Source organism: Nomascus leucogenys, chromosome 2 (genome assembly GCF_006542625.1).
Source record: "Nomascus leucogenys isolate Asia chromosome 2, Asia_NLE_v1, whole genome shotgun sequence".
NCBI lineage: Eukaryota > Metazoa > Chordata > Mammalia > Primates > Hylobatidae > Nomascus > Nomascus leucogenys.
Window position 1 is genome coordinate 140161814 of NC_044382.1, and position 27405 is coordinate 140189218.

The following is a 27405-nucleotide window of genomic DNA, read 5'->3' on the forward strand; positions in this document are numbered from 1 at the left end:
TCTTGCATTGTTAAGTTTAGCAGCCCAAATTCTTAAAGGCCATAAGAATGGTGCTGTCCAATAAGACAACCAATAGCTACACGTGGCTATGAGCACTTAAAAAATGAGTCTGGCCAGGCATAGTGGGTCACGTCTGTAATTCAGCATTTTGGGAGGCTGAGGTGGGAGGATTGCTTAAACCCAGGAGTCTGAGACCAGGCTGGACAACACAGGGATGCCTTGTCTCTGTAAAGTAAAAAAAAATAAAAAAATTAGCTGGGCATGGTGGCATGTGCCTGTAGTCCTAGCTACTCAGCAGGCTGAGGCAGGAGGCCCACTTAAGCTTAGGAGTTCAGGGCGAGCTATGATTGTGCCACTGCACTCTAGCCTGGGCGACAGAGTGGGACTGTGTCTCCAATAAATAAATGAATAAATAAATATTAAAAAATAAAAAGTGTGGCTAGTCCAAATTGAAATGTGCAGTAAAATACACACTGGATTCCTTTTTTTTTTCAAATCCCGAGAACCTGTGAAACACACTGAATTCTTAAGATTTAGTATGAGGAGAGAAAAAAAGATCAATGATTTATATATAACAATGTAAAAGATCAATAATTTCTACATTGATTTTATGATGAAATGATCATGTTCTCGATATACTTGATTAAATATACTACTAAAGTTAATTTCATCTTTTATTTTTCTTTTTAAATATGCAGCATTGCCAGATAAAATACAGGACAACCAGTTACATTTTTATTTTATGTATTCCTGCTTGGGACATAATATTTAAAAATTATTCATTCTATATCTGAAATTCAAATTTAACTAGGCGTCCTATATTTTTATTTGCTAAATCTGGCAATTTTATTAATATGGCTACTAGAAAAGTTAACATAACAAATGTAGCTCCTTACCCTATTGAACATTGCTGCTTTAGAATCACCTTGCTGCTTTTTTTTTTTTTTTCCAGTTAGCTACTGAATAAACTCTGCACGGAAATAACTAATCTGTGGGGAATATTTAATTCTAGGCTAGGAACGGTAATCGTGAAGTTAAATTTTTACATCTGCATGAACAAAATGGCTTGTTACAGACGAAAATGTGGAAAGGGCATCTGGACTAGAATGAAAAGTCATAGCTCCCAACCTCTCGCCTAGGGTAGTTAACAGTCCCAGGTTCAAAATAATCCCTGTCCCTCTTATAAGGATAGGCGGTGTCAAGAGCAACTATCTGTGAGGCCCTGGGCCAGTGACTTTCTCCTTACTCCCGCCCCCAAGTAGGCCTTGCAAAAAGCTGGGAGGGGTGCGTTTTCAACATTGGAGCTTCGCGGCCGCTCTCCCACTCGCTCCCGGCCCCGCGCTAGAGGAACGAGTTCGGACTCTGACCCCAAGGCCGCGAGTCCCGCTGCCTTCCTAAGCCGAGCCCGGGCTACCTCGGTAGTCCCCAGCGGACAGGCCCCGCCCGGGCCTCAGGTGCACTCCCGGCCAGCCCCGCGCCCTCGCGTCCAGTCCCAGCTCCGCCTTCGCCTTCGCCGGCGCCGCTCTGCCTGCCGGCGGGGAGCGCTTTGCGGCCCAGGCCCGGAACCCTGCCTGGCGCGCCCTATGTAAGGCCGGCCGCGGCGGGACCAAGGCGGCGGTGTCAGCTCGCGAGCCTACCCTCCGCGGACGGTCTTGGGTCGCCTGCTGCCTGGCTTGCCCGGTTGGCGGCGGGAGCCTCGCGCGCACGCGCAAAGCCCGCCGCGTTCCCCGACCGCAGGCCGCGCTCAGTGGGCCTCTGAGGGCGGCATGCGGGACTACGACGAGGTGACCGCCTTCCTGGGCGAGTGGGGGCCCTTCCAGCGCCTCATCTTCTTCCTGCTCAGCGCCAGCATCATCCCCAATGGCTTCACCGGCCTGTCCTCCGTGTTCCTGATAGCGACCCCGGAGCACCGCTGCCGGGTGCCGGACGCCGCGAACCTGAGCAGCGCCTGGCGCAACCACAGTGTCCCACTGCGGCTGCGGGACGGCCGCGAGGTGCCCCACAGCTGCCGCCGCTACCGGCTCGCCACCATCGCCAACTTTTCGGCGCTCGGGCTGGAGCCGGGGCGCGACGTGGACCTGGGGCAGCTGGAGCAGGAGAGCTGCCTGGATGGCTGGGAGTTCAGTCAGGACATCTACCTGTCCACCATTGTGACCGAGGTGGGTGCCGGCCCCTGCTGGGGCTGAGACCGGGGCGCGAGGACCTGTCGCGGTCCTTGAACCCGAGCTCCTCTCTCCCAGATGCGCGCTGGACGCTGCCACTCCCCGTCCCCCAACAGTCAACACCCTAGCGATGGAGACCCTCCAGCCAGGTGGCTTGGGAACGCTTCGCGAGGTGACCTCCAGCCACAGTGTGCTCCTCCCTGAACAGGTGGTCAGTCTGGCCTCCCATCCTGATGGCCACTTTGAAGAGGGTACCAGGAAGGTCCTGGCGGTCCCTGGGCGATGCTCTATGGCCCTGTGTGTCCAGGACTTACTCTAGTTGGGGTTGGGGGTGGTGAGTAGCAGAGCCAGGGCTTGGGCCAGGGGCTATCCCGTTTTTCCTCTAGTCTATTGGTTTCTTTTTAGAAGAGAAGAAATACTTCTCTTTCCTGAACTTTTAAAAGTTAAATAAAGCATGTGTATACAACTGCCTCTTCCCTTTTTCCCCTAGTTACTCCTTCCCCTACCGTCCACAACCCAAAATGACAATCTGGTCATGCCCTGTAAGTAATTGTTTGCCTTTTCCCATGGTCAGTTGTCAGTCTTTTTTTTTTTTTTTTTTTTTTTTGAGACAGAGTCTCCCTCTGTTGCCAGGCTGGAGCGCAGTCGTGTGTTCTTGGCTCACTGCAACTTTCGCCTTCCGAGCTCAAGTGATTCTCCTGCCTCAGCCTCCGAGTAGCTGTGAGCCACGATGCCCAGCTAATTTTTGTTTTTAGTAGAGACGGGGTTTCTCCATGTTGGCCAGGATGGTCTCGATCTCTTGACCTCGTGATCAGCCTGCTTCTGCCTCCCAAAGTGCTGGGATTACAACCTTGAGCCACCGCGCCAGGGAGTCAGTTGTCAGTCTTTAAGATCCATTCATCTGAAGATCTGTTCAGGGTGACTTGTTGACCTGGAATGTTTTCTAACGTATTATGAGGCAAGGCTGTTGGCTAGATTTAGTTAAAGCATACAACCTTAGGTCATGGGGTGTGGGGGAGCCTTTCTCATTTCTCATCCCCTTGGATTTTCCCTCTGGGTGGTTTTGTCTGTCCCCTCCGAACCTGTTGGAGCAATTGTTGGAGCTGGATGTAGGAACATGATGTTAATGATGTATGTGTTTTGTGTCTTTTTCAGACACTGGCACTCTAGCTCCCTGAAGTTTCAGCAGCATTGAGTAAGTAGCCAGTGAATAGCCCTCATTGATAGACAGGCACACTAAATGTGCAGATGACGAATTCGCAGGTTAGAGAAGGCTTCCCAGAGGAGGAGGCCTCTCAGTGAGCCTAGGGTGTTCAGCTCAGCATAATAGTGAGCTGAAGGCCCCAATGCAACAGCAAGAAACCACCCAGCAGGAGGGCGGAGTTCACAGAGAGGGGAGACTTCATAGAAAGGGAGAGCGCCACAGGCCCTGGCACAGCTTCAAGCCCTGCTGGATGTTGGTGCTGAGCCTCCCCTCCTGGAGCCTCAGAGGGGCTTACAGGGGCTCTGGAGATCCCAACTGTGTTGCTTCTTGGCGTCATCACTCTTCAAGGGAGTCTGAGAGCTACCCTGGGAGATTCAAGTGTGTGTGCATGTGTGTGTTTTTTCTATGTTTGGAAATTTGATGTCCCCAGCATCTGGACCTGCTTTCTCCACATATATGTAGTGGGAGTGTGACCGGAGCCCCACTGGGATTTCTTAGCTAGTGACATAGCTTCAGTGTCCAGAGGCATCATGACTTGACAAAAGAGGCACTCCCTGGAGGTAGCCAAATGTGCTTTCTGGCCTATGAATCCACAGGGAATTGGAACCTTCAGTTGCCACAAATCCTGGGTCCTAGCCTCACAGGTGGGTCTGTTACCTTCCTGGAAGCCAGTGAGTACTATGAAAGCAGAGGCTGTCCCTGAGGTTGCAGGCAGAGGCCACAGAGGGGAACATGACACAGGAATCCCTACAAATTCTGCTTGGGGCTGCCTAAAGAAGAGGGAAGTAGTAAAGCGAGAAGAAGCTCATGGCATCTCTTGGGGTTTTACATTGACCCCTGAAGGTTCCCCAGCTTACTCTAGTCACTTGTTCCTGCTTTGCTGCCTCCATCCCACATTGGGCTGAGTGGTGGTGGCATTGATGAGCTCCCAAAGGCCAAATGTGCCACGGGGTCTGCCCTTATCTTGCTGCCAATGTCAGCCTTTTGTTTTTTAATATTTAGACTATTTATTTAGCTGTCTTAGCAGTTTCAAAGGAGTTATGTGCCCTTTCACCTACTTATATGTTGTCAGTCTTTGCAGGGAGGCCAGATTAATGCTTAGATCTTTGTTTTGGGCTACTGGAATGCTTGACTTGAAGTTCAGAGCTGCTCGTTCCCAGGTGAACAGCTACTGCTGGAAGTTGCTGCATCAACATTCTAATGGCTTTTTCTATGGCCTGTTGTCTTTCAACCCAAACCTGGCCTGCTGACCACTGCATCTAGTCCCGTGCCTGCTAAATGTCTCTAAGCCTGCCCTCTGCCCCAAATCATACATAAAGGTGTTTGTAAGTACACTGGTATTGAATTACTAGTCATATTTTTTCCACTGAAGACTGGAACCTCAGGTGTCCTGTTTGGATTTGTTTTAATTTGTTCAAGTTAAAGTACATACATGTAGTACCAAACTTTGTGGTGGATTTAGATCTTTGCATCTTTCTTAATTTCTGACACAGTTCTGGATGCAGAGGGAGGTTCTCAGGAAAATTTTTATTGAATGAGTTAATGAGTAATTTAAGAAATCATCTCTAAAGTTTGAGAACTAAAGAAAAATAGTTCAGTTCTTAGAAGGGAAACTTGAGGGTGGCTGAAAAGGATTGACTGGAATTTTTTAAAGGAAATGTGACTCCCCCTGCCCACTGACTGGGGCTTTGACGCCACATGGATGTGGAATGAGGTGTTGGGATTGGCAGAGGGAATCTGCTAGCATTTAATAAATAAATAAATATTGGCAGGGCATTGTGGCTCACGCCTGTAATCCCAGCACTTTGGGAAGCCAAGGCAGCAGGTCACTTGAGGTCAGGAGTTCAAGACCAGCCTGGCCAACATGGTGAAACTCCATCTCTACTAAAAATACAAAAATTAGCTGGGTGTAGTGGCACGCGCCTGTATTCCCAGCTACTTGGGAGACTGAAGCAGGAGAATCACTTGAACCCAGGAGGCGGACTTTGCAGTGAACCTAGATCGAGCCACTGCACTCTAGCCTGGGCGACAAAGCGAGACTCCATCTCAAAAGAATAATAATAATATTAATAAATAAAAATGATTTATGAGGTGAAAGAGTTCTATGCCCCCATGTTTCAGGAATAGTTTGGTGGTCCACCTGGTTGTCGGCTGGCCTCTCCTCTGGCCCCTCAGTCATCCCTGGGGTACTGGGGAATTAGCCAACCCATCATGCAGTGCTTCTTGGCCATGGACTGCCCCATCTGCTGGAAACCTGGGTGGTTTCTGAGGTTGCCTGGGCTGGCTGCTCTTTGGTTTCACCATAGCTCTGTCCAGCCTATGGACAGACAGGTTCCTTGAGAAACTTCCGGCTGGGTGTGGTGGCTCACGCCTGTAAACCCAGCACTTTGGGAGGCTGAGGCAGGCGGATCACAAGGTCAGGAGTTCGAGACCAGCCTGGCCAACATGGTGAAACCTCGTCTCTACTAAAAATACAAAAATTAGCCCTGCGTGGTGGCCTGTGCCGGTAATCCCAGCTACTCGGGAAGGAGGCTGAGGCAGGAGAATTGCTTGAACCTGGGAAGTGGAGGTTGCAGTAGCCAAGATCGCACCATTGCATGCCAGCCTGGGTGACAAGAGCAAGACTCCGTCTCAAAAAAAAAAGAAAGAAAGAAAAAGAAAAGAAACTTCCAAGCTGCTCTGCATCGCCTTGCTCTGTGCCTGTCTGCTTCTGAGAAGCCCTCGGCACAGTCCTGGGTGGGACTCCCACTCCCTCCCCATTGTCCTGGACTAGCTTTTCTATCAGCCTTATCTTGTGTAGAGACAGATAGTCTTAGAAGATGGGAGAGCCCTCACTGTTATCCCCAAAGCTGCCTGGAGGAAAAGCCAGAGCAACCTGGGAGCTGGGGCCAGGGCTGACTCTGGGCAGCAGAGACCCGAGAGGCCTGGAGCTTGAACCTCACTGCTACGCCTTTGCTGATTTCTCTCACTCAGAGGACACACAGACCCTCATCCAGGCTTTTGCAGCTATATGGCAAGGCAGAGAAGCCACTTGCAGGGTCCCGTGGCCCACTATGCATGCACATAGTGAACACATCTGGCCATGAGTGGTCAGATTGAGCCACTCTCTAGCTAGCTGAGACCTGTCATCCTGGATCAAAGTTCTGACAGTTGACACAAAGGAGGGGGTCAGGGAGCCAAAAAAAAAGAAAGTGCCAGGTGTGTGGTGGCTCTTACCTATAATCCCAGGGCTTTGGGAGGCCGAGGTGGGCAGATAACCTGAGGTCAGAGTTCAAGACCAGCCTGGTCAACATGGCAAAACCCCGTCTCTACTAAAAATACAAAAATTAGCCAGGCTGGTGGTGCATCCCTGTAGTCCCAGCCACTCAGGAGGCTGAGGCATGAGAATCTCTTGAACCGGGAGGTGGAGGTTGCAGTGAGCCGAGATTGTGCCACTGCACTCCAGCCTGGGCGACAGAGCAAGACTCTGTTTCAAAAGAAAAAAAAAGAGTATTCTGGAGATTGAAGTTCAGGAGTTCAGGGTTCATCTCGACTTTGGGAGCCAAGCAAGAAAGCATACCAAGATGTTGAAGGTTGATACCTTTTTATTTATCTATTCATTCACTCACCTATGTACCAAAGAGCTCTTGAGCCTCTCCTCTATATAGGGGGCACTGCCAGGAGTTGTAGAGGATGTGATAGCAAAGATAGCAAATACCTTTTCTCTTTGCTCTGAGAACGCTGGGGCAAGGATTCATCATTAATTGCAGCAGGAGGCAGGACAAAATGTGTGTGGGAATATAGGAATACATGGCAATCAGTAACATGTGGTACCTAGCAGCATGTCTGACTGTTGATACGGTCAGGCTAGGTACATCCCCTCAGGGAAGAACTTCTGCCTTAGGGGCACACGCCCTATCTTTTTTCCCTTCCTGCCAATTCACAGGTAAGAACATTTAGTCCCAGGGAACTATGTCGTCTCTCTACTTCTCATAATTGAAAAAGCAGTGCCAATTATGTATGAGGTATAGGAGACACAATTCTCCCTCATTTTAAAAACGTTTAACAGCTTTATTAAGGTGTAAATGACATAAAAACTGCATGTAGCTAAAGCATGCAATTTGGCACACATGTATCTCTACACCCTTGAAACCATCACCACTAGAAAGGTGCGTTTCTCCCCAGGAAGAGGGGCAAGTCTAGGCCCTTTGCTAGAGTTGCTCCCAGATTGTTTTCAGGTTGGGCCTGCTTTCACAGCTCAGCCAGCTGAAGGGTGACAGCATTAGACTCATGACTCAAATCTTAAACCCACACATTCCATTTTAACATTGATACCTGTGATCATCAGCCAGTACAGCCCATCCCATGTGCCAGGCGGAGGCGTCAATAAGCTGGTCTATAGCAGCTTTAATCACAGCTGGGGAGCCAGGAGCTAAGGAATGCTAGACTCCTTTGTAAACACTTTAAGCAGGGGGTACTTAGCCTAGACTCTATGTGCTTCTCATCCACCTCTTCTCAGGGGGATTCTGGCCAAGTCCTGGAGCCTACTGCAGTCCATCTGGTGGTTGACAGATATGTGGACGGATTGGCAGGCTGGGACCCAATCTGTTTGCCCTTGTGTTCAGTTTTGAGACCTAGCACCTTTCCTGATCCTGCTCACAGACGCCCTGTGGCCAGCAGGAAAGAAGTGTTAATGCATATTTGCTTTTGGAGGGCCCAAAGCCAGGCCCAGAGAGTTGTCAAGGGTGGTCAGTGGTGGGTGGATGGCAGTTAACCAAGGAGTTACACACCTGCCTAGACTAAGGACAGGCTGGACCAAGTAGAGAGGGTGGTGCTAAGGGAGCCTGAGAGATGCTCTGGGGCCTATCTCAAAATGAGCACTACAGTCACCCTGTCCCCTGCAGAGATTGTCTGACCTGGTTTTAGGTCACACCCAACCTTGCCAGCCAAGGAGTCCTTAGAAGCCTGATATTGGGAGACCTGTCCTGGGGTCTACAACCCCAGAACTCACTGCAGAAGCCCACGTGGATTGCTACTCTAGCTCAGCCATGTGGGTCCCCAACCCTCACCTCATGATAGTCTTGTGAGAAACCGCTGCTGACCCTTTGTTCATGTTTTCATCTTTTCCACTATAAAAGACGCTAGCTGGGAAATAGAGCCCATCATACTCAAGAGTGGCAGGAGCCAGGTCCTGGCCCCTGAAGCTTGGCCTCACACACAGAGGCCGGCACCCTGTCATCAATTCCCTCAGCTTTGTCTCCCCGTCCACTCCCAGTCCTAGATTTAGCAGCCATGTGTGGGTGGGGGCCACTGCAGGGATACTCACCCACCTACCAGAGAGATGGCCTGTGGGTGCTGGCCCTTCTGAGGCTGTGGAGGTTGGAGGCTGTGGCAGCCTGGGCACTCAGGCTGTGGTCCTCCCATGTTCTTGACTCCTGCTAGTCTGGGCTGCCTCCTGATTAGGAGTTGGATGCTCCAGTTCTTCCCTGGGTTGGGGATTGCCACCCTACTCCCAGCCCATCCAGGTCCATGCTTATTCCAAAGCAGAGGGCCAGCAGCATGCCTGCTGCGGGGCTTCTCCGTGTCCGGCCTGAGGGTTGCCTGCCAACCCCTCTGAGAGGTGCCCAGAGGCTGTGCGCCCACACTGCCCAGCAGCACGGAGAAGCAGGCTTGTTTTTCCCTGTCACTGGCCTGGAAGAGATGCTTTGTTCTAGGGAGCCGCAAGTCCCCTTGCCTGCGTTGTTGGTGAGGAGCCAACAGGCTCCGTGGAGGGCAGGCCAGCAGCCTGGCGCCAGGGAGGCAAGGGTCTGAGTTCCTAGGAGGGTGGCTGCTCATGTGAGAAGTCTGCAAAGGTTACTACTGAGCACCATCTCTCTGTCTGAAAAACATTTTTCTTTTTTCTGTGAACCACCAAGTTTCCTGTTTGGGCTTTCTTCCTGCTTTTGGCTCCTGGTTAGGCAGGCGCAGCCTGATCCGAGCGTCTGGCTGCTTCTCCGTGTCTTCAGACCTCTTCTTCTGTTCATGGTAACTATAAATGGAACCACACATTGGAAGCTGGAAACTCAAGCGGTGCAGCCTGTTCCTTACCCCAATCCCTGTTTTACAAATGGGGAAATCAAAGCACAGCATGGGGTGATGCTTATCTGAGGTTGGAAGAGTTAATAGTAGAGTGGGAGCTAAAACCCAGTTTCTTACCTCCAAGCTCAGAGCTTTCAGCTGTAATTGAGCCTAGTATAGTTGGTGTGCAGCATCAGGGATTCCAGCTCTAAAGGTCACAAGAAGGACCCGGGGGTCATTGGCCCAGGGTGGGAACCTGAGCAGAACAGGTCCAGATGGTGCACTCTGTGCCCTGGCCTTAGTTTCTTGCTGGATGCTTTGGCCCATAGAGCCCCAGAGCCCTGCTTCAAGAACCGCTCCAGTAACGTTCATGCCAATGGCCTGAACCCCACTGAGCGAGGGTGCCCTGCCTCTTCCACAGCCCTGGGCTCTGCTCAGATTTTTAGGAGCAAGCGTAAGACGCCTTGCTTTCTCCAGGGTCAGCATGTGTACAGAATACTTACTCTCTGCCTGTCTCTCCTCCTCAAAATGGAAGCAAGACAGTGGGGCCCACAATGCTATGAAAAACAGGAAGGGAAGGAAGCCCGCTCTCTACCTTCCTGCCCAGGTGGGCCATCACCTGACTAAGTGAGTTCACACTCAGAGCGTGCGGGGATGGCAGGATGTTCTGACTTCATTTTCCAGGATGCCTTTGCTTTAAAACCTTTTAAAAAGAAGTGAATGATACACCCCTTTGCTCATCTTGCAGTGGAACTTGGTGTGTGAGGACGACTGGAAGGCCCCACTCACAATCTCCTTGTTCTTCGTGGGTGTGCTGTTGGGCTCCTTCATTTCAGGGCAGCTGTCAGACAGGTAAGGTGTGTCTCCTGCAGCAGCAGGGGACCTCAGCACTGAGCGAGAAGCATGTGCCTGGCCCCTGATTTCGGTTGGTAGTATATTCCTCCAGCCCAGGGCCCTGTATTCTAAAGAAGAGGAAGCTATGTCTGTGGTATAGACTCCATGCCTAGTAAAAAGAGCCAACAAATCTGACTCCCTAATTCTTGCTAAGTAAAGAAGCCTGAGTTATCTAAGCCGAGCGTATCTGTGATCCGGTTGACTAGGTAATAAGCCATGATTCACTTCTGCAGTAGCCTGGCTTGCCTCCCCTGGGTCCTGTGACTCTATCATGCCCCTGAGCATGGGAGAGGTTGACTTCATGCACACACGCACATGTGCTGGATTGTAGATCTGTAGTGGTGCCACAGTGTCTGCCTCTGTAGTCCCAAGAAGACCAGCATTCTCTCTGAAAAGTGAGAGGAGCTCTCACCAGCCACTAGTGGTATGACAAGCAGAACTCGTGTCCACAAGGCTGATGCCCCTTAGCTAAGTGGCCTGTGGTTTTGGCATTTACTTTATGATAGGAGGGGGAATACTGTTTTGATCCATTTCTCATAAGCAGGTTATTTGTGTAATTCTAAAGCTTTTAACTCAAGGAAACATTAATGGCGTAGAGAATCCCAAACCCCTTGAAATTATATGCACAATGTTAGAGACTACATGTGAGCATTTTTTTGGAGAGAGGTCCCTAGCTTTCATGAAGTTCTTAGAGGGGTCCATTATGTTGTGTCTTGTTTCCCTGGAGCTTCAGGGTCTGTCAGAGAAGACTGTGAAGAGAGTAGCAGCCTTCAGCAAGTCCTTGGCCACATGGCACATGTGAGAACACCCCACAAATCGGTGGATTACCCGGTGGAAAGGAGTCCCAGCATCTTCCCTGGTTTTTAATTCCTGGCCTCAAGCAATCCTCCCTCCATAACCTCCCAAAGTGCTGGGATTACAGGCGTGAGACACCATGCCCGGCCAGGTATTTGTTGTTGTTGTTGTTGTTTTGAAACAGAGTTTCACTCTTGTTGCCCAGGCTGGAGTGCAATGGCATGATCTCAGCTCACCGCAACCTCTGCCTCCCAGGTTCAAGAGATTCTCCCCTCTCAGCCTCCCGAGTTGCTGGGATTACAGGCATGCACCACCATGCCCAGCAAATTTTGTATTTTTAATAGAGACGAGGTTTCTCCATGTGGTCAGGCTGGTCTCGAACTCCCGACCTCAGGTGATCCACCCACCTCGGCCTCCCAAAGTGCTGGGATTACAGGCGTGAGCCACTGCACCTGCCCAGCCAGATTTTTTTTAAAAAAACAGGTCAACTTGTTTATTATTCCTAGTTTACAGATGGACAGATGGAGAAAGTGAAACAGAGGGATTAAATAACTTGCCCAAGGTTTCACAGCTGGCAAGTGGCAGAGTTAGGATTTGGACCCAGGTAGTCTTGCTCCTCTATTGTGTATGGACTACTGTTCTAGGTCCCTGCTGTCCTAGAACTTGCTTTCTAGCAAGGTGGAATGTATTAAACAACCAAGTGAGGAAGTCGTTGTTGTCCTTGGCCATGGTAAGAGATACAGAGAAGTGCAGGGTGCCACAGGAGTGTCTAACAGAAGAGGTCGGGGCGGCATCCCTGAGAAGGTGAAGCGTGAGCTGAGAGTGGGAAGATGAGTTGAAAGTAGCCAGCTGAGGGGTAGAGAAGAGAAAGAACATCCAGGCAGGGAGAACAGCAAGTGCTAAAGCCGGGGCTCATGAAGAGCCATGGGAGCAGGACAAAGTCCGTGCGGTAGAGGTGCGGAGAGTGGTGTTAAGATGAAGGGGAGAGGCAGGCAGAGCCCTGGGCAGACGAGCAACCAGGGCTTAGTGAATCACAGTTAGGACTTTGGGCTTCAGCCACAGAGCAGTGGTGGGCTACTGAGATTTTTTAAAGCAATAGTGTGACAATCAGATTTGTCCTTTTTTTTTTTTTAAAAAGATGCTTTGACAACCTTGTAGAGAAAGAATTGAAGGGAAACAAAAGGTGTTGTAGACAGACCAATTAAAAGGTTGTCACAGTAGTTCATGCCAGAGATGATGGTGGCATGGCCTAGCATGATGGTGGTAGAAATGGAGGGAAGTGGTAAGAGGTAAAATCAACAAGACTTGCTGATGGGCTGGATGTCGGAATTGAGGGAAGAAAGCTTTCTGGCCTGGGTAACTGGGTGAATGAAGGTACACTTCTCTAAGACAGAGAATGCTGGAAAAGAACCACGTTCATGGATGTTGAGTTCAATTTGTGTGTACTAAATTTGGGGTGACTGAGACCCCTAAGTGGAGAAGTAGAGTGTGAAGTTGGCTGTATGGATATGGTACTGCATGGGAGGTTTTGGCTGGAGAAACACATGTAGGAATTGTCAGCATGTAGAACCATGAGCAGAGCCCCAGATGGGGATGAGGTTGCCTGGGGAGAGGGGAGTGGGGAGGGTAGGGGGGAACTGAGGGAGGATTGTGCTATGCTTAGAGGCCTCCCGAGTGGACATGGGAGATTCCTTCTCACAGAGCTAAGTGACAGCTGAGGCTCAGAGGAATGCCCTTGATGTGAAAAAGGAGATACCTCAAGTTCAGAGTAGAAATGCAGTGTATTTTTCTGGGTCAGCTGTGTCATGGGTCAGCTTAAGAACCTTCTTACCATGTGACACAATGATTACCTGAGGAAAGCATTAAAGTTCCAAAAGGTCTATTCCCAGGGAAACTGGAAACAAAATTTGTGAGTATGTTTAGGACCACTTTAGTCTACAGAAGGGCTAATATAGTGTTTTTCAAACCTTTCTAAACATTTTGGCCGCAGAACTTTCATTAAAGTAGGATCATTTAAGTTTAGTAAATGAAATACACCCTAAGTGGCTGAAAGTATGGCTGTTCTGCCTGCAGCCCCTGCCTTCAACTCCCAATGCCCTGCCTCAACCCTGTCTGTGCCCCCTTGGAAGGCCCAGGGCCCTGTGGGATGGACAGCTTCTGAGTGCATTACTTCTGAGTAAACCAGTTCTAAAACCTAAGCTAAATAGATCACCTGAAAGCAATCAATTCATGCCCTAACTTGTCTAGCACATCAACATAACTTTTTATATAGTATAAAGGTTTCACCTTCTTTCTGGCATATGAATACGTCTGAAATTCAAGAGCAATTAAAGTACTCCTGGGTTGTCAAAGCCCTTTATGTGACACTATTGAGTTATCTTTATGCGCCTGACTTGTAAGAGATGCACAACTCTGGGAAGAAGTAGACTGCTGTGTCCTGTTTCCAGGTATGTGTGTGTTTGCCACTTTGTTGCCAGACTTTAAAAGCAAACATTTCTGGCCCCAACCCTGAACTGCCAAGGACTGGTGCTATGTAAAAGGTTCTCTGGATCTGTCTCTTCCCTACCATCCCAGGGAGCTCTTAGGAAGGGAAAGGGCATAGAGATTATACCAGCCTGCCTTGTGGTTAGGAACCACCCCTTGGTTGGCATATAGAACACTCTTGTTAAAAAAAACAATGCAGGGGAAAGTGGAGTCTACTACCAGGTGAGAGTTTCTCAACCTTGACCCTATTAACATTTTGAGCCAAATAATTTTGTTCTAGGGCATTTTCCTGGGTATTTTAGAATATTTAACAACATATCTCACCTCTACTCATTAGATGCCAGTGTACCCCAAGTGATGGGAAAAAAAAACAAACAGAAAAAAAACCTCTTATATTGAGGAAAAACACCAAACTCTTCCACATAGTTGCAAGGCCTTGTGCAATTTGCCTCCTAGCCACCACTGTACTCTTGAATTGCACGCCTGATGCCAACCACACTGGTTCCTCATGTTCACCATGCCCCCTCCAGCCACGGGGGTGTGTGGTCTTCTCAGAGTCTGAAGCATTCCCCACCCACCCCAACCCACCCCCTGTAGCCTTCTTTAACCATTCTGGCTAATTCAGGATCCCTAGTTCCTTATGACTTTCCTTTATAACCTCTACCAGAAATTGGGGGAAAAAAAGTGTTATTATAAGATTAATGTTGGTCTTCCCTACTATACTGTGACTATCATTGAGAGCTTGGTCCCTACACCTTAAATCCCCCATTGTCAACTACTTTTTGCCATCTCAGTGTCCCCTGATCAAGGAGACCCTCCCTGAATGTCCGGTTCCCCAACCCTTACCCCCAGTCCAGGGTAGCTTCCTTCCTTGTGCCTCTCATGAACCTGCATGCCGATCCTTCAGTGCACTTGACTCAGTGTGTAATTGTATATTCAGTAGGGTGTTGTTAGATTAAAATGTGGTTAATATGTGTTTCACCAGTTATACTATGACACTCCTTAAGGGCAGAAACAGTATCTTTTTAAATTTATTGATATCCAAGTGCCCTCTATAATAGATGCTCAATAAACATTGAATGAAAGTGGGTGTCAGCCAGTACTGGCCAGACTCAAACTGAACCCACTGCTTCCCACTAGCTTGACTTTTTCCTCCTGTTTTTGGCACTCTCTTTAAAACAAACCAAAATAAACCCAACTTTAAAAACTTTTTAAAATGAGCACAGATACAGAAAACCACACAGAACAAATGTGTAGCTTAATGAATTTTTTCAGAGAAATAACCTTATGACCACCACCAAGTCAAGCAGTAGAACTTTGCTGTCCACTAAGAAGCCCTGTCCATGTGCCCCATCCCAATTACAGCATTCTCTCTCTCTCTCCCCATTAAGTAACCGCTAGCCTGACTCCTGTAATAATCACTTCCTTGTGAGTTTTTTTAGTTTTGTTATCGAAATATGCATCCTTGACACAAGTTTAGTGTTGCCCACTTAACATATTTGATGTCTTTTAGTCTACTTAACCTATGGATTATCCTTCCATCCCCTTCTATGCCTTACTGATTATCTATGAAGAACCTGAGCTGTTCCACCTATAGAATTTCCCAGTCTGGATTTGTTGATTGCACACTCATGATGCAGTTCAGCACATTCCTCTATGCTCTGCATTTCCTCAAAATTGGCAGTTGGATCCAGAGACTTGAGATTCAGGTTCTGATTCAGGTTCAGTCCTTTTGGCAAGACCATAGGAAGCATGCAATGCCTGACTGTCTCTTTATGATGTTAACAGTCATTAATATATAATGCATATATCTATTAATCCATTGGGGGCTATAAATGGCATTATTCTAATTTTATTACCTTTTCCTTTAAAAGTTAGAATACTTTTATACATGATACTACCTCTTATCTGTTATTGGTTGCTGTTCACATAGTTTACAAAGGAAAATCAGGACAAATGCTTCTTTCTCTTTATTTGCCAGTTTTCATTTATAATGAATTGTTTCTCTGTTATTCTCCAAATTTGGCAGGTTCTTTTTTTAAAAAAAAATGTCATTATGAATGTATGGATTAAATAATTGATGTGTTTCAGTCTCTTGCAATTATTATCATAATTGTAGCATTGCTTCTTAGGCAACCCTGGTACCCAGGCTGTACATTTGTCATGGGGAGTGGGGAGGGGGAGAAACAGCATGGGCACTGTGAGACCGAGACTGTCCCTGGCAGCCGGTATCCTGGCAGCGCTGTTCACACCCGCTCACTGGATGGATCTTGGGAAAGCCCTACTTGGTGGAGCCCATTCCTGCTGCCCTTTTCCAGCTGGTTATCTGTCACTCTCCTTTTCTTCCCAGGTTCGGCCGGAAGAATGTGTTGTTCGTGACCATGGGCATGCAGACAGGCTTCAGCTTCCTGCAGATCTTCTCGAAGAATTTTGAGATGTTTGTCATGCTGTTTGTCCTTGTAGGCATGGGCCAGATCTCCAACTATGTGGCAGCATTTGTCCTGGGTATGGCCATCAGGTTGGAGTTGAGTACTTGATCCTGTATTTCACCATCATCCCATCACCTACCTTTCTGGAGACAGCTGTGATGTCCCTCAAGGGGGACGGGGTTTCTAACAAAACCAGCCAGAGCATCCTGGTGAGCTCTACTTACAGGCAGGGAAACTGAGCCAGACATGAGACCAGCCTGGGGTCCCCAGCAGCACAATGGCCTGACTTCTGATTTCCAGTTCTTTTCTGGCCTCTGGGCTGTGGCTCCTTGGTTTTAGTACTTGATGGTCAATTTACTAGTACTCGCCACAGATCCTCCATTTACAAAAAGGACCTGCCACTGCACAGGGCTGAGCCAGCCCCAGAAAGAGGGCGGCACGGTTGGAGGAGGAGGGGCCGTGACTGGCAAGCTTGCTAAGGTAGAGAACCCCTTGTCTGCAGAGCACTGTGGCTGGTGATATCTACGGACAAGAATAAATTGATAGGAAGGGGCTTTCGTCACCTTCAGGGTTTTAATTCAGAGTGCACACTGCAGGGCTTTGTCTCAAATGTGCCAGCCTGTTGTCACTGAGAAGCCGCCAGGCCGGCCTGTATTTGGAGGAACCTGACTCTAGCTGATAAGGCCTTTGAGTTCCTTGGGTTGTATTGTTGAAAGGGTTGTTTTTTCTTTATATATTTAATGTTCTTTCCTTGAGGCTTAAGTCAGCATGTGCTGACTTAGTAATGACTTCACTTTTAATAAATTCTTCCTCATGTGAGGATTAAAGGGGGCCTACCGTGGCATCTTTAGCATGTGGCTTCAGAACATGGTGAAATTTTCAAGAGAGAACTGCTGCTTGGGGGCCTGAGAGGCCACAGGGATGCACCCCCAGGAGACGGGCGGACGGGAGGGGTTCAGAACGCCATCCACTCCCTAGCACCAGGAACTTAGAGAGAGTTCTGGCTGTTTTCTTGTCTGTGTATTCACAAAGATACCATAAAAAATTAATAAGGAAGGAACCCAAATTAAACTGCTAACTCGACCTCCCTTGTTTTGAACAGGGACAGAAATTCTTGGCAAGTCAGTTCGTATAATATTCTCTACGTTAGGAGTGTGCATATTTTATGCATTTGGCTACATGGTGCTGCCACTGTTTGCTTACTTCATCCGAGACTGGCGGATGCTGCTGGTGGCGCTGACGATGCCGGGGGTGCTGTGCGTGGCACTCTGGTGGTGAGTGTGACCCTGTGCCCCGTGTGCCCACTGGCAGGATGATTTCTGTCTGGCCTTCACTAGAGGGCAGCAACAACCCATGAATCCCTATTTTGTCTCCCAGAGACAGGAAACATAGATTATTTATAAATTATTTCAGAATGTTTTGTCCACACTCAAAAGAGCCAAAACAAAACAGAATCCCATGACAGCAACAGACTTGCTCTCAGCCCTGTGCTGGGTTGCCCCAAGTGCGGGGAGAAGTAGCAGTAGCTGTGAGAAGATGGGGTCCAGCATGCCCTGTAGGAAGTTCCCAAGCCTCAGGGCAGGATAGTGTAGGCCCTAGTTCTGGCCGTGTGCTGCTGAAGCCTCATGCCACAGGCACTGGCACCAAAAGCAAGAGTCCTCAGGGTAGTCACGTGGAGGAAGCTAGGCTCCTTCTGCACCACCAAGGTAGAGGAGTTGAACAGGCAGAGAAGAGGCCATTCCAGACCAAGAGGGGAACACGGCAGAGGAGCTAAGGTGGGAATCACCCCTTGCAGGTGGAGAAGGTGAGATCACCAGTCCAAGTGGAGCAGAGAGCATTTCAGGGCATAGTGGGAGAGTAAGCTGCACATCATGGGGCCCAGTCATGACTGAGGGTGGGGGGCGGCTACCTGCTCCCAGCAAGGTGGAAAATAATATCCATAGAGCACTCAAGTGCCTTGATAAACATGCTAATTTTTTTCCTTCTTTTCCTTTTTTCCTTTTTCTTTTTCCAGACAAAGTCTCTGTTGCCCAGGCTGTAGTGCAGTGGCGTGATTCCCACTTACTGCAACCTCCGCCTCCCCAGTTCAAGCGATTCTCATGTCTCAGCCTACCAAGTAGCTGGGACTACAGGTGCCTGCCACCACACCTGGCTAATTTTTTTGTATTTTTTTGTAGAGACGGGTTTCACTATGTTGGCCAGGCTGATCTCGAACTCCTAGCCTCAAATGATCCACCTGCCTCGGCCTCCTAAAGTGCTGGGATTATAGGAGTGAACCACTGCACCTGGCCAAACATGCTATTTTAGGTAGAGTATCTGACTAATCTGTTGGATAAATCAGGGGTAGGGTGAGGAGAGAAGAGAAGCTAAGAGGCCAGTGCAGAAGCTTCTGTTGGTGTCAGGGACAGGGAGGAGAGTGTAGCAGGGCCTGGGCTGACCTATGCATGCACAGAAGCCAGGCTTCTGGAGCCCATCTTGCACCTATCTCCTCAGCCCAGCAGATGGCACCACTGCTCTTCAGAAATGGAGGTGGCCAGCCAGCATGGGGATGCCGTCAGCGGGTGCAGGGCTCTCCCATTTTTGTGCGGTGTGGTGTACACAAAAGCTCATCCACCCCAGGTTATTGCTGCGTGTGGATCAGCTCTTTGCTTCTGGCTTGTGAACACCAAACATTCCACAAGCTCTGGTTCTGCAACCTCATTCCCGCCTATGGCTGTGCTCTGCCTGGTCTGTGGGTCCACTGTTGGCAGGGAGGCCTCACTGAGATCGGACCTTGTACTGCCAGGTTCATCCCTGAGTCCCCCCGATGGCTCATCTCTCAGGGACGATTTGAAGAGGCAGAGGTGATCATCCGCAAGGCTGCCAAAGCCAATGGGATTGTTGTGCCTTCCACTATCTTTGACCCGAGTGAGGTAAGTACCACGTGGGTGTGGGTGAGAGGGACAGACTGACCGTCATTTGAGGGCAGCAGCACCCACCCCTGAAGTCCTCCCTGCTCACAGCAGCCCAGCCCTCTCTCTGCCCAAGCCCCAACTGCCCACTCCCCCCACCCCCCCACCTCCCCACTCCTCCACTCCCCCACTCCCCACCCCCACACGGGCCCTGTTAACACTCAGGAGTTGAGAAATAGGTTACAGCTGCCTCACTCTTTTCACCACGGGTTTCAGATTTTCATTTTTTACTTCCTTTCTAGGCAATCATGTATTTTAACCATTACTTCTAACAATAAACACTCTTTTTGAGTAATAGGCCTTTCATAAAGTCAGCATTTGGGGAAATCATTGTTTCTTATACCTAAGGTGGCTTGTCATCTTACAAAGCTAACCCCAAACATAAAATATAAAGCACAAATAGATTTGTAGAAGGATTTCATCTCTTGAGTATTAGCAATTATTCATTAAAAAGAAAAAAAAAGTGTTTAGTCTCTTTCTGCCCTCCAATGGTTAATTATTGCATATCATCTTGGAGTCAGGTCCTTTTTGATGTCCACCTCTTCCCCCTACCCCACCCCTCCCGTCAACCCTGTTCTCACACACCATGACTCATTTCTTGGCTCTACCTAGTTCCTGGTTCTTGCTTTTCCTTCCCATTCCCTCTCCTACCATCTCTGTAGCAGGCAGTTTTCCTCGGTCTCGTGACTATGAGAGGTTAGAAGCTGTGAATGCTGCCTGGTGTGGTTCTGGAATGTGTCTGTGGTCTGACTGGAAGATGAGGGGTTGGCTCTGGGAACAGCCACAAGCAGCCATGCTGAAGTGTGAGAGGCAGGCATGGTTGGGCTTGGGAAAGAGGGAACAGTTATTGTAGACAGCAGAGGCCAATGGCCACTGCCCACCCTGCAGACTTCCCAGTGAGTGGTGGCCCAGCAGCCACTGTCAGCATGTACCAGAAAGGGGTCCTGTGTGCAAAGGTCAGGGAGGAGTGTGGTAGAGGGCTTTTAAGTTAGGTGGTTTTGGGGGCTTTTAAGTGAGGAGTCAATCTGGGTGAATGCAGAAGCCCCACTGGCATCTTTGAGGAAATGAGGCTATTTCAGGGGATCCTTTCAGTCCAAAGTTGACCTTTTGATGAACTTCTAACTCTGGAAAAACAAGATCCAAACCTGGGTTTGCTTAAGAAAGCAACATTAGTGTGTTTAGACGTGTGGTTTATTAATGGCCTTGGCTGTGCTGAATTTCGTAGGAAGTCACTCTGGGTGAAGCTCAGGTCAATTTTCCTGTTTTTCTATTTGAATTCTTTTTCCCTGGAAACACACCAGTAACTACATGGTATAAGGACTCAAAACATTAACTTTTAAAAAATATCAGACCAATAAACCACACAGCCAGGTTCTCTCTCTGACCCAGAGGGCAGGGAGCCAGCCTTGGGGAGGAATACTTAGAGGCCTCCTTGGAATGTGGCCACTGACAGGAAGATGTGAGGGTGCAGTGAGGAAGCTGTCAGCCTGGGCCTCTGTCTTCCTGTACCCTTGAGGGACTGGTCACTTACTTTTCCTCATTTTCATTCACTCTGATTTGTTACTGACAAGGCCTAGGGAAGTTTTCACAGCCTAAAACACAGTCAGTATACTTACTGTTCCTAGAAACATAACACTCCTCAACTCTGAGATGCAGACAGCTAAGACGCCAGGGATTCAAGTATGTTATTGTGTGCTCTGAGTCTCTGACCACCTCTTCTTCCCATACACTTATCATGTTGTTCCTGCAGTTACAAGACCTAAGTTCCAAGAAGCAGCAGTCCCACAACATTCTGGATCTGCTTCGAACCTGGAATATCCGGATGGTCACCATCATGTCCATAATGCTGTGGTATGTAAAAGAGACCTGCCTGAGGCTTCCAGACAAAGCTTCTTGAAGTGGCCATTGGGCCTCTTGTTTACAGACATGCCTCGGACCAAAATTCAAAGCCTGTGTCATCAGAGAGTGAAAAGGATATGTCTTGTGTTAGATGGAAAAAATGGGCATGTCACAATTCTTAATGGGATGGAACCTCAGAAAAGGAGAATGAAAACAACTGTGGAGGCTGTTTTGGGAAAAATGGACTCTTGTGAGGAATCTCTCCAGATCTTAAGATGAATCCTTGCCCAATTTGGGTCATTTAGTTCCTGTCTCCTACCCAGTCACCGACAGTGGCTGAGGAGGCCAGGTAGGGCTTTTAAGAAGGATCTGAGTGAAGACACCATGTCCTGTAGGCTGCAGAGGCTGCCAGTTACTTTCTGGAAATGTGGAAGTGGAATGTGCTCCTCCTGGGATGTCCATAAATGGTCCTGGAGTCAGGGCTATAGCCTAGATGTCCTCACCAGGTTCCCACTAATGAGGCATTTCACAAAGTGTGTCAGAAAGGGATTTGTGAATTACCAGGGAGAGGAAACATGTCCAAGTGTACCTCGCTAGCTTTTGCTCAGCGGCCGAACCCTGGGATTCTAGGCGACTTCTGGAGCCTGGTGGGTGAGCGGTGAGAAGATGGGCGAGGAGGGCGGACTTCATCTCAGAGTCCTTATTACTAGTCTCATCCAGCTTTGAGGCAGTCAGCCACTGTGCCTACTGAGGGGGTGCTATGAGTCACCGCTTCCAAGGAATGGCCCAGGATCCCTCCAGGCAGTTCACCATTCCCTGAGTTGGCCTCAAGACAGGAGCAGCATGTAGCCTGCACCACAGACATGCCAGCCTGTGATGAGTCACCCACTTTTGTGTTCACCCAGGCTCTCCTCCCTGCTCTGGATTTCCTGGGGACTCATGCACATACTCTGTTTATTGTACCAGCTGTGTGTTCCACCTGCAGATGAGTCAAAACAGTCTAATCCATAAAGGTCTGGTTTGTCAAAGAGTGTGGGTCATCAACAGAGAGAATGCCTACTGGGGATGCCAAAGTCAGGGGCACCGCAGGGCATCCTGATGAAAGGCAGTGTGGCCCCTCCATTGGGAGCCACCTCTCTGCTCCATAAGTACCGCGGGGCTAGTGTCAGCTGTCTCCGACCAGCCTCTTCCTGACTGGTCACCACAGGTAGTGTGTGAGGGTCTCTCTACAAGTGTTTGACCTAATGTTGTTCCTTTTGTTATCTTATCCCCCCAATCCTATCACACCTCACTTGATGTCTGCCTCCTGACTCATTCTCTAGCTCCTTCTGCAGTTGCTGGATTTGAGGAGGTTCAGCTTAGGATTTTTAAAGCTGAAAGGCAGATTGGAATTTTTCTTTTCAATGAAGTAAATCTATCTGAATTATACAAGCTTTTTTGCTGGGACACTGTCTATATGGAAGGCTCTGAGAGTGCACTGGCGCAGGGTTTACACTGTACCACTTGGGCTGGGGAAAATTATCTTTTGATCTAGGAAGTAAGACGCAGGGTTACAGTTACTGCTGCCTTACTAGTCTCTGCTTAAAGATGGTTTGGAATTTATTGAAATAATTGCATTGTAAAAGTTGTACAGGTTGGGAAAGATGTGGATACTGCTTTTCCATCTTTCTTCTGCACTCTGTTTCAGGATGACCATATCAGTGGGCTATTTCGGGCTTTCGCTTGATACTCCTAACTTGCATGGGGACATCTATGTGAACTGCTTCCTTTCAGCGATGGTTGAAGTCCCAGCATATGTGTTGGCCTGGCTGCTGCTGCAATATTTGCCCCGGCGCTATTCCATGGCCACTGCCCTCTTCCTGGGTGGCAGTGTCCTTCTCTTCGTGCAGCTGGTACCCCCAGGTAGGGACCACATGCATCTATGGTTTGGGGTCTTCACTGAGTCTCTTACTCTCTACCAGGCTGTCTCAGTTAATAAAGAGAATAAAATCAACCCCATCACAGCTCCCTTGCATATATACATTCTTGGCCTAAAAATCAATAGAAAGTGTCTTCTGAGACTAGAACACTTATGGCCTGGGCTTTGAGGGAGTGGGAAAAAGCAGCCATTGGGGCTGTTGGTTAATTTTACTCTGTACCCAAGTTAATGTGCTCATACTGTTTTCCACTCCAGAAGAAGAGGGAAGAAATAGCTATCCCATTCCTTTTTTTCCTGGCCCTGTCTTCTTTATTTATTATTTATTCAACAAATAGCTATGGCATACCTACTATGGGCTGGGCACTGTGCTCGGTGATAACGATACACAAGAAAACAAGCCAGGCAGAACCCCAGGCCCTCATGGAACGTACATCCTAGTTGAGAAGACAGACAACAAACAAGTAAATGAAATGCTTCATATAGTTCAGACCGTGTTACCTTCTAGGAATACAAATGAAGGACAATGCCGAGTTAGTTTACATAGTCACAGATAGTGTCCCTGAACAGGGGGCAGTTCAGCAGAAATGTACATAAAGTGACAGAAAGCCCTGAAAAAGTCTAGGAGAACATTTTAGGATGAAGAAATGGCAAAGGCAGTGACCCTGAGCAGGGGATGAGCCTGGCAGGTTTGAGGAGGAGGGAGAAGGGGAGGGGCCAGACCACTGAGAGGGCCTCACGGACCCTTAGCAGGATTTTATTTCTGAAACTATCTTGGTATCCCACAGATGGGTGGGAGGTAGCCATTTCCAATAATTTATAGAACCACTCATGGGCCCTCATCTCTCCCTCTCCATCACTGTGCCCAGAATCTTCAGTGTACCTGTAGATTTGGGAGCCTCTGATGGTCACTTTTGGGCCCATCAGGCTGGGAACACTCCACGGGAACAGCTCCCCATGGGATGTGGCAGGAGGAGCCCAGAACCAACGTAGAGGCTCACAGCTGAGCTCAGAGTGACCTTCAGGTCACACATAGCTCTCCCATCAGCACAGCACAGAGAGATTAGAAGATCAACTCCAGATTCTGATGGCCTATGATTTTTTGAGGTCTGAGTGGGAGGAAAGCATGAAATGAGTTAGAACTGAATTCTCCATTCATCTAAACATCATGAGTTAATTCCATATTGCCTGCAGTGTGAGGTTCTGGGGTGACAGCTAATCCCTGACAGACATGTCTTTAGTGACTTATGGACTGGGAAGCAGGTTGATTGGACTATTGAGGAGCTTACTCTGGTAGTCTCCAGGCTGAGGAAAGTGCATGTCCTTATAGCTGCAGGTCCCCAGCCTCCTTTCAGCAGTCAATTTGGAGGGAAGTCTTGGCTATATCCCCTTCCCCCACAATAGGAAGTGATAGAAACTGACTCCCCAAAAAATCTGGGAAGAAAGTATGTTTGTTTTGCTCCCAATAGCTGCATGCCATGGGTTGGTACCTGCTCCTATCCTCTTTCCTTTGCTTCTCCAGACTTGTATTATTTGGCTACAGTCCTGGTGATGGTGGGCAAGTTTGGAGTCACGGCTGCCTTTTCCATGGTCTACGTGTACACAGCCGAGCTGTATCCCACAGTGGTGAGAAACATGGGTGTGGGAGTCAGCTCCACAGCATCCCGCCTGGGCAGCATCCTGTCTCCCTACTTTGTTTACCTTGGTAAGTCCCATGAGCCAAGGGCACACTAGAGCAACGGGATGGAAGTACTACCTGGCTTGAATGTGAGCTGCAGGTTGCATGTTAACAGGAAAACAAGTTCATACAGCACACAGGCTCCATCCAGTACTGGATCTTTGGCCGGGGAGGGTTCTTGTCCCAGTGTACTGGCCCTCACTTTCAAATGGAAAACAACCTATAGATTACCTAGAAATTGATGAGAATATTAGAGGGTTTGCTTCTGTTTTAGCCATCCCAGGCCTTCCATCAGAGACAACAATTCCTTTATCCTAGGAACCTACAGTGTGGTTTAGGGAGCCAGTGTGCTTAGTTGGAGAAATTTCTTGGAATCAGAGTTTAAAAGGAACATGAGGGGAAAGATGTCCATGCAAGAGGTCTGATGAACTGAAAATCATCATAACCTGGAGCACTATAGAGTGATTTTATGTTGTGTGAAGATCCACCCCATGCCATTTTATGTAGCAGGTCTCCAGTTTTCTCTTCTCAGAATTATGTCTTCATAGCACCTGCGGTTTCACTGCAAATCCCTAGCCAGTACCTCTTTAGGGAGGGTGGCACCCACCTGAGAGTACTCAGAGTGCTTTGTGAACATGCTATGTAGATCTCAAAGCAAGCAAAAGCACCCTGCCTAATCTGAAGGCAGATCACATGGGCTGGGACACATCTGCAGAGGTGGAAGTTATTTCCATCCCTGGACAAGTACCTCGGGTTCCTTGGAAACCCAACCTTGGGAAATAAGAATAATTGGCATGGCCCAGAAATAGGAATAATCAGCATGGCCTAGCTCTTCTCCTGCAACCGCCCCTTTGTACTCCTCCCCTGCATGATGGAACACCGCTGGGCTCTGGGCATGCCTGTGCCAGCTCTGGGTTCTGAAACCTGTCTAGGTGCCAGATTCTAATCTGACTGCTCAGACTGTGGGAGATGTGAGACCAAGAAGAAGAGTGATCCCCTTCCAGAGTCCTGAGAGCATAAAGGGGTAGAGAGAGACCAAGTCTAACTGCAGCCCTGGGCCTGAGGCTCTGTCTGCTTTGCCATAGGTGCCTATGACCGCTTCCTGCCCTACATTCTCATGGGAAGTCTGACCATCCTGACAGCCATCCTCACCTTGTTTCTCCCAGAGAGCTTCGGTACCACACTCCCGGACACCATTGACCAGATGCTAAGAGTCAAAGGGTAAGAAGACCTCCTCCGTCAGTGTTGATGCACTGGATCTGGGTCTGGCCAGGTCTCAGGAAGCCCTCACAATAGAGCTACTCGCAAACTCCCTCTCACAGACACCATGGACTAGTGTAGCCATTAAAGGGTTGTAAATGGCAAAGTGCTTACTTATAGCCCATCCTCTCTGGTCTCTTCCTGTGTGGTCATGTCACTATACACATCTCCATGGCAGTAGCCGCACTGGATAGCGCAGAGGCTAGAAGAAACCTTTCAGAATCTGCTGCAGGATTCTCTTCCCAGGGAAGATATCCTCAGTTCTTGTTTGTTTGGAGACTGGGAGGCATCTTTTTAAAATGTGTTACTGACATATTTTTGCTTGTTTTTATAGAATGAAACACAGAAAATCTCCAAGTCACACAAGGATGTTAAAAGATGGTCAAGAAAGGCCCACAATCCTTAAAAGCACAGCCTTCTAACATCGCTTCCAGTAAGGGAGAAACTGAAGAGGAAAGACCGTCTTGCCAGAAATGGCCAGCTTGTGCAGACTCCGAGTCCTTCAGTGACAAAGGCCTTTGCTGTTTATCCTCTTGACCTGTGTCTGACTTGCTCCTGGATGGGCACCCACACTCAGAGGCTACATATGGCCCTAGAGCACCACCTTCCTCTAGGGACACTGTAGCTACCTACAGACAACTTCATCTAAGTCCTAACTATTACAATGATGGACTCAGCACCTCCAAAGAAGTTAATTTTTCGCTAGAACCAGTGAGATCTGGAGGAATGTGAGAAGCATATGCTAAATTTACATTTTAATTTTAGACTACTTGAAAAGGCCCCTAATAAGGCTAGAGGTCTAAGTCCCCCACCCCTTTCCCCACTCCCCTCTAGTGGTGAACCTTAGAGGAAAAGGAAGTAATTGTACAAGGAGTTTGATTCTCACCTTTTCTCAGTTACAGAGGACATTAACTGGATCATTGCTTCCCCAGGGCAGGAGGGCGCAGAGCTAGGGAAAGCGAAAGGTAATGAAGATGGAGCAGAATGAGCAGATGCAGATCACCAGCAAGTGCATTGATGTGTGAGCTCTTAAGACCACTCAGCATGACAACTGAGTAGACTTGTTTACATCTGATCAAAGCACTGGGCTTGTCCAGGCTCATAATAAATGCACCATTGAATCTACTATTGTTGTTTTCCACTGCTGTGGAAACCTCCTTGCTACTATAGCGTCTTATGTATGGTTTAAAGGAAGTTTATCAGGTGAGAGAGATGAGCAACCTTGTCTTTTCTCTCAAAGCTGTAACGTGGGTTTTGTTTTATTGTTTATTTGTTGTTGTATCCTTTTCTCCTTAAGTTATTTGCCCTTCAGAATGCACTTGGGAAAGGCTGGTTCCTTAGCCTCCTGGTTTGTGTCTTTTTTTTTTTTTTAAACACAGAATCACTCCGGCAATTGTCTGCAGCTGCCACTGGTGCAAGGCCTTACCAGCCCTAGCCTCTAGCACTTCTCTAAGTGCCAAAAACAGTGTCATTGTGTGTGTTCCTTTTTTGATACTTAGTCATGGGAGGATATTACAAAAAAGAAATTTAAATTGTGTTCATAGTCTTTCAGAGTAGCTCACTTTATTCCTGTAACTTTATTGGGAGATATTTTGTGTTCAGTGTAATTGTCTTCTCTTTGCTGATTATGTTACCATGGTACTCCTAAAGCATATGCTTCACCTGGTTAAAAAAGAACAAACATGTTTTTTTGAAAGCTACTGAAGTGCCTTGGGAAATGAGAAAGTTTTAATAAGTAAAATGATTTTTTAAATAACA

At 48.3% G+C, this 27405-nt stretch overlaps 1 protein-coding gene and 1 long non-coding RNA gene across 2 annotated transcripts in view; one reads left to right on the forward strand and one right to left on the reverse strand.

Moving 5' to 3' along the window:
* The window catches only part of LOC105739444, a 58203-nt gene extending 56493 nt beyond the window's left edge, over window positions 1-1710 (reverse strand). The window contains exon 1 of the long non-coding RNA XR_001115365.1: window positions 1638-1710. This is a non-coding gene — a long non-coding RNA (uncharacterized LOC105739444). The remainder of the gene's footprint in view (window positions 1-1637) is intronic.
* Window positions 1267-27405, forward strand: SLC22A5 (solute carrier family 22 member 5). The gene is made up of 10 exons (XM_030818503.1): window positions 1267-2159; window positions 10151-10254; window positions 15926-16080; window positions 17107-17278; window positions 18790-18916; window positions 20706-20806; window positions 22482-22696; window positions 24232-24414; window positions 25473-25608; window positions 25982-27405. Exons 1-10 carry the CDS (start codon window positions 1767-1769, stop codon window positions 26067-26069), a joined length of 1674 nt encoding a protein of 557 aa, XP_030674363.1. The 5' UTR covers window positions 1267-1766; the 3' UTR covers window positions 26070-27405.

What these genes read in the sequence shown, in the direction of transcription:
- SLC22A5 (XM_030818503.1), top strand. Translation starts at nt 1,767, where the DNA reads ATGCGGGACTACGACGAGGTGACCGCCTTCCTGGGCGAGTGGGGGCCC. An exon ending in CGTGCAGCTGGTACCCCCAG is followed by an intron (nt 22,697 to 24,231) that starts GTAGGGACCACA and finishes TTGCTTCTCCAG; the next exon opens with ACTTGTATTATTTGGCTACA. An exon ending in TCCCTACTTTGTTTACCTTG is followed by an intron (nt 24,415 to 25,472) that starts GTAAGTCCCATG and finishes GCTTTGCCATAG; the next exon opens with GTGCCTATGACCGCTTCCTG.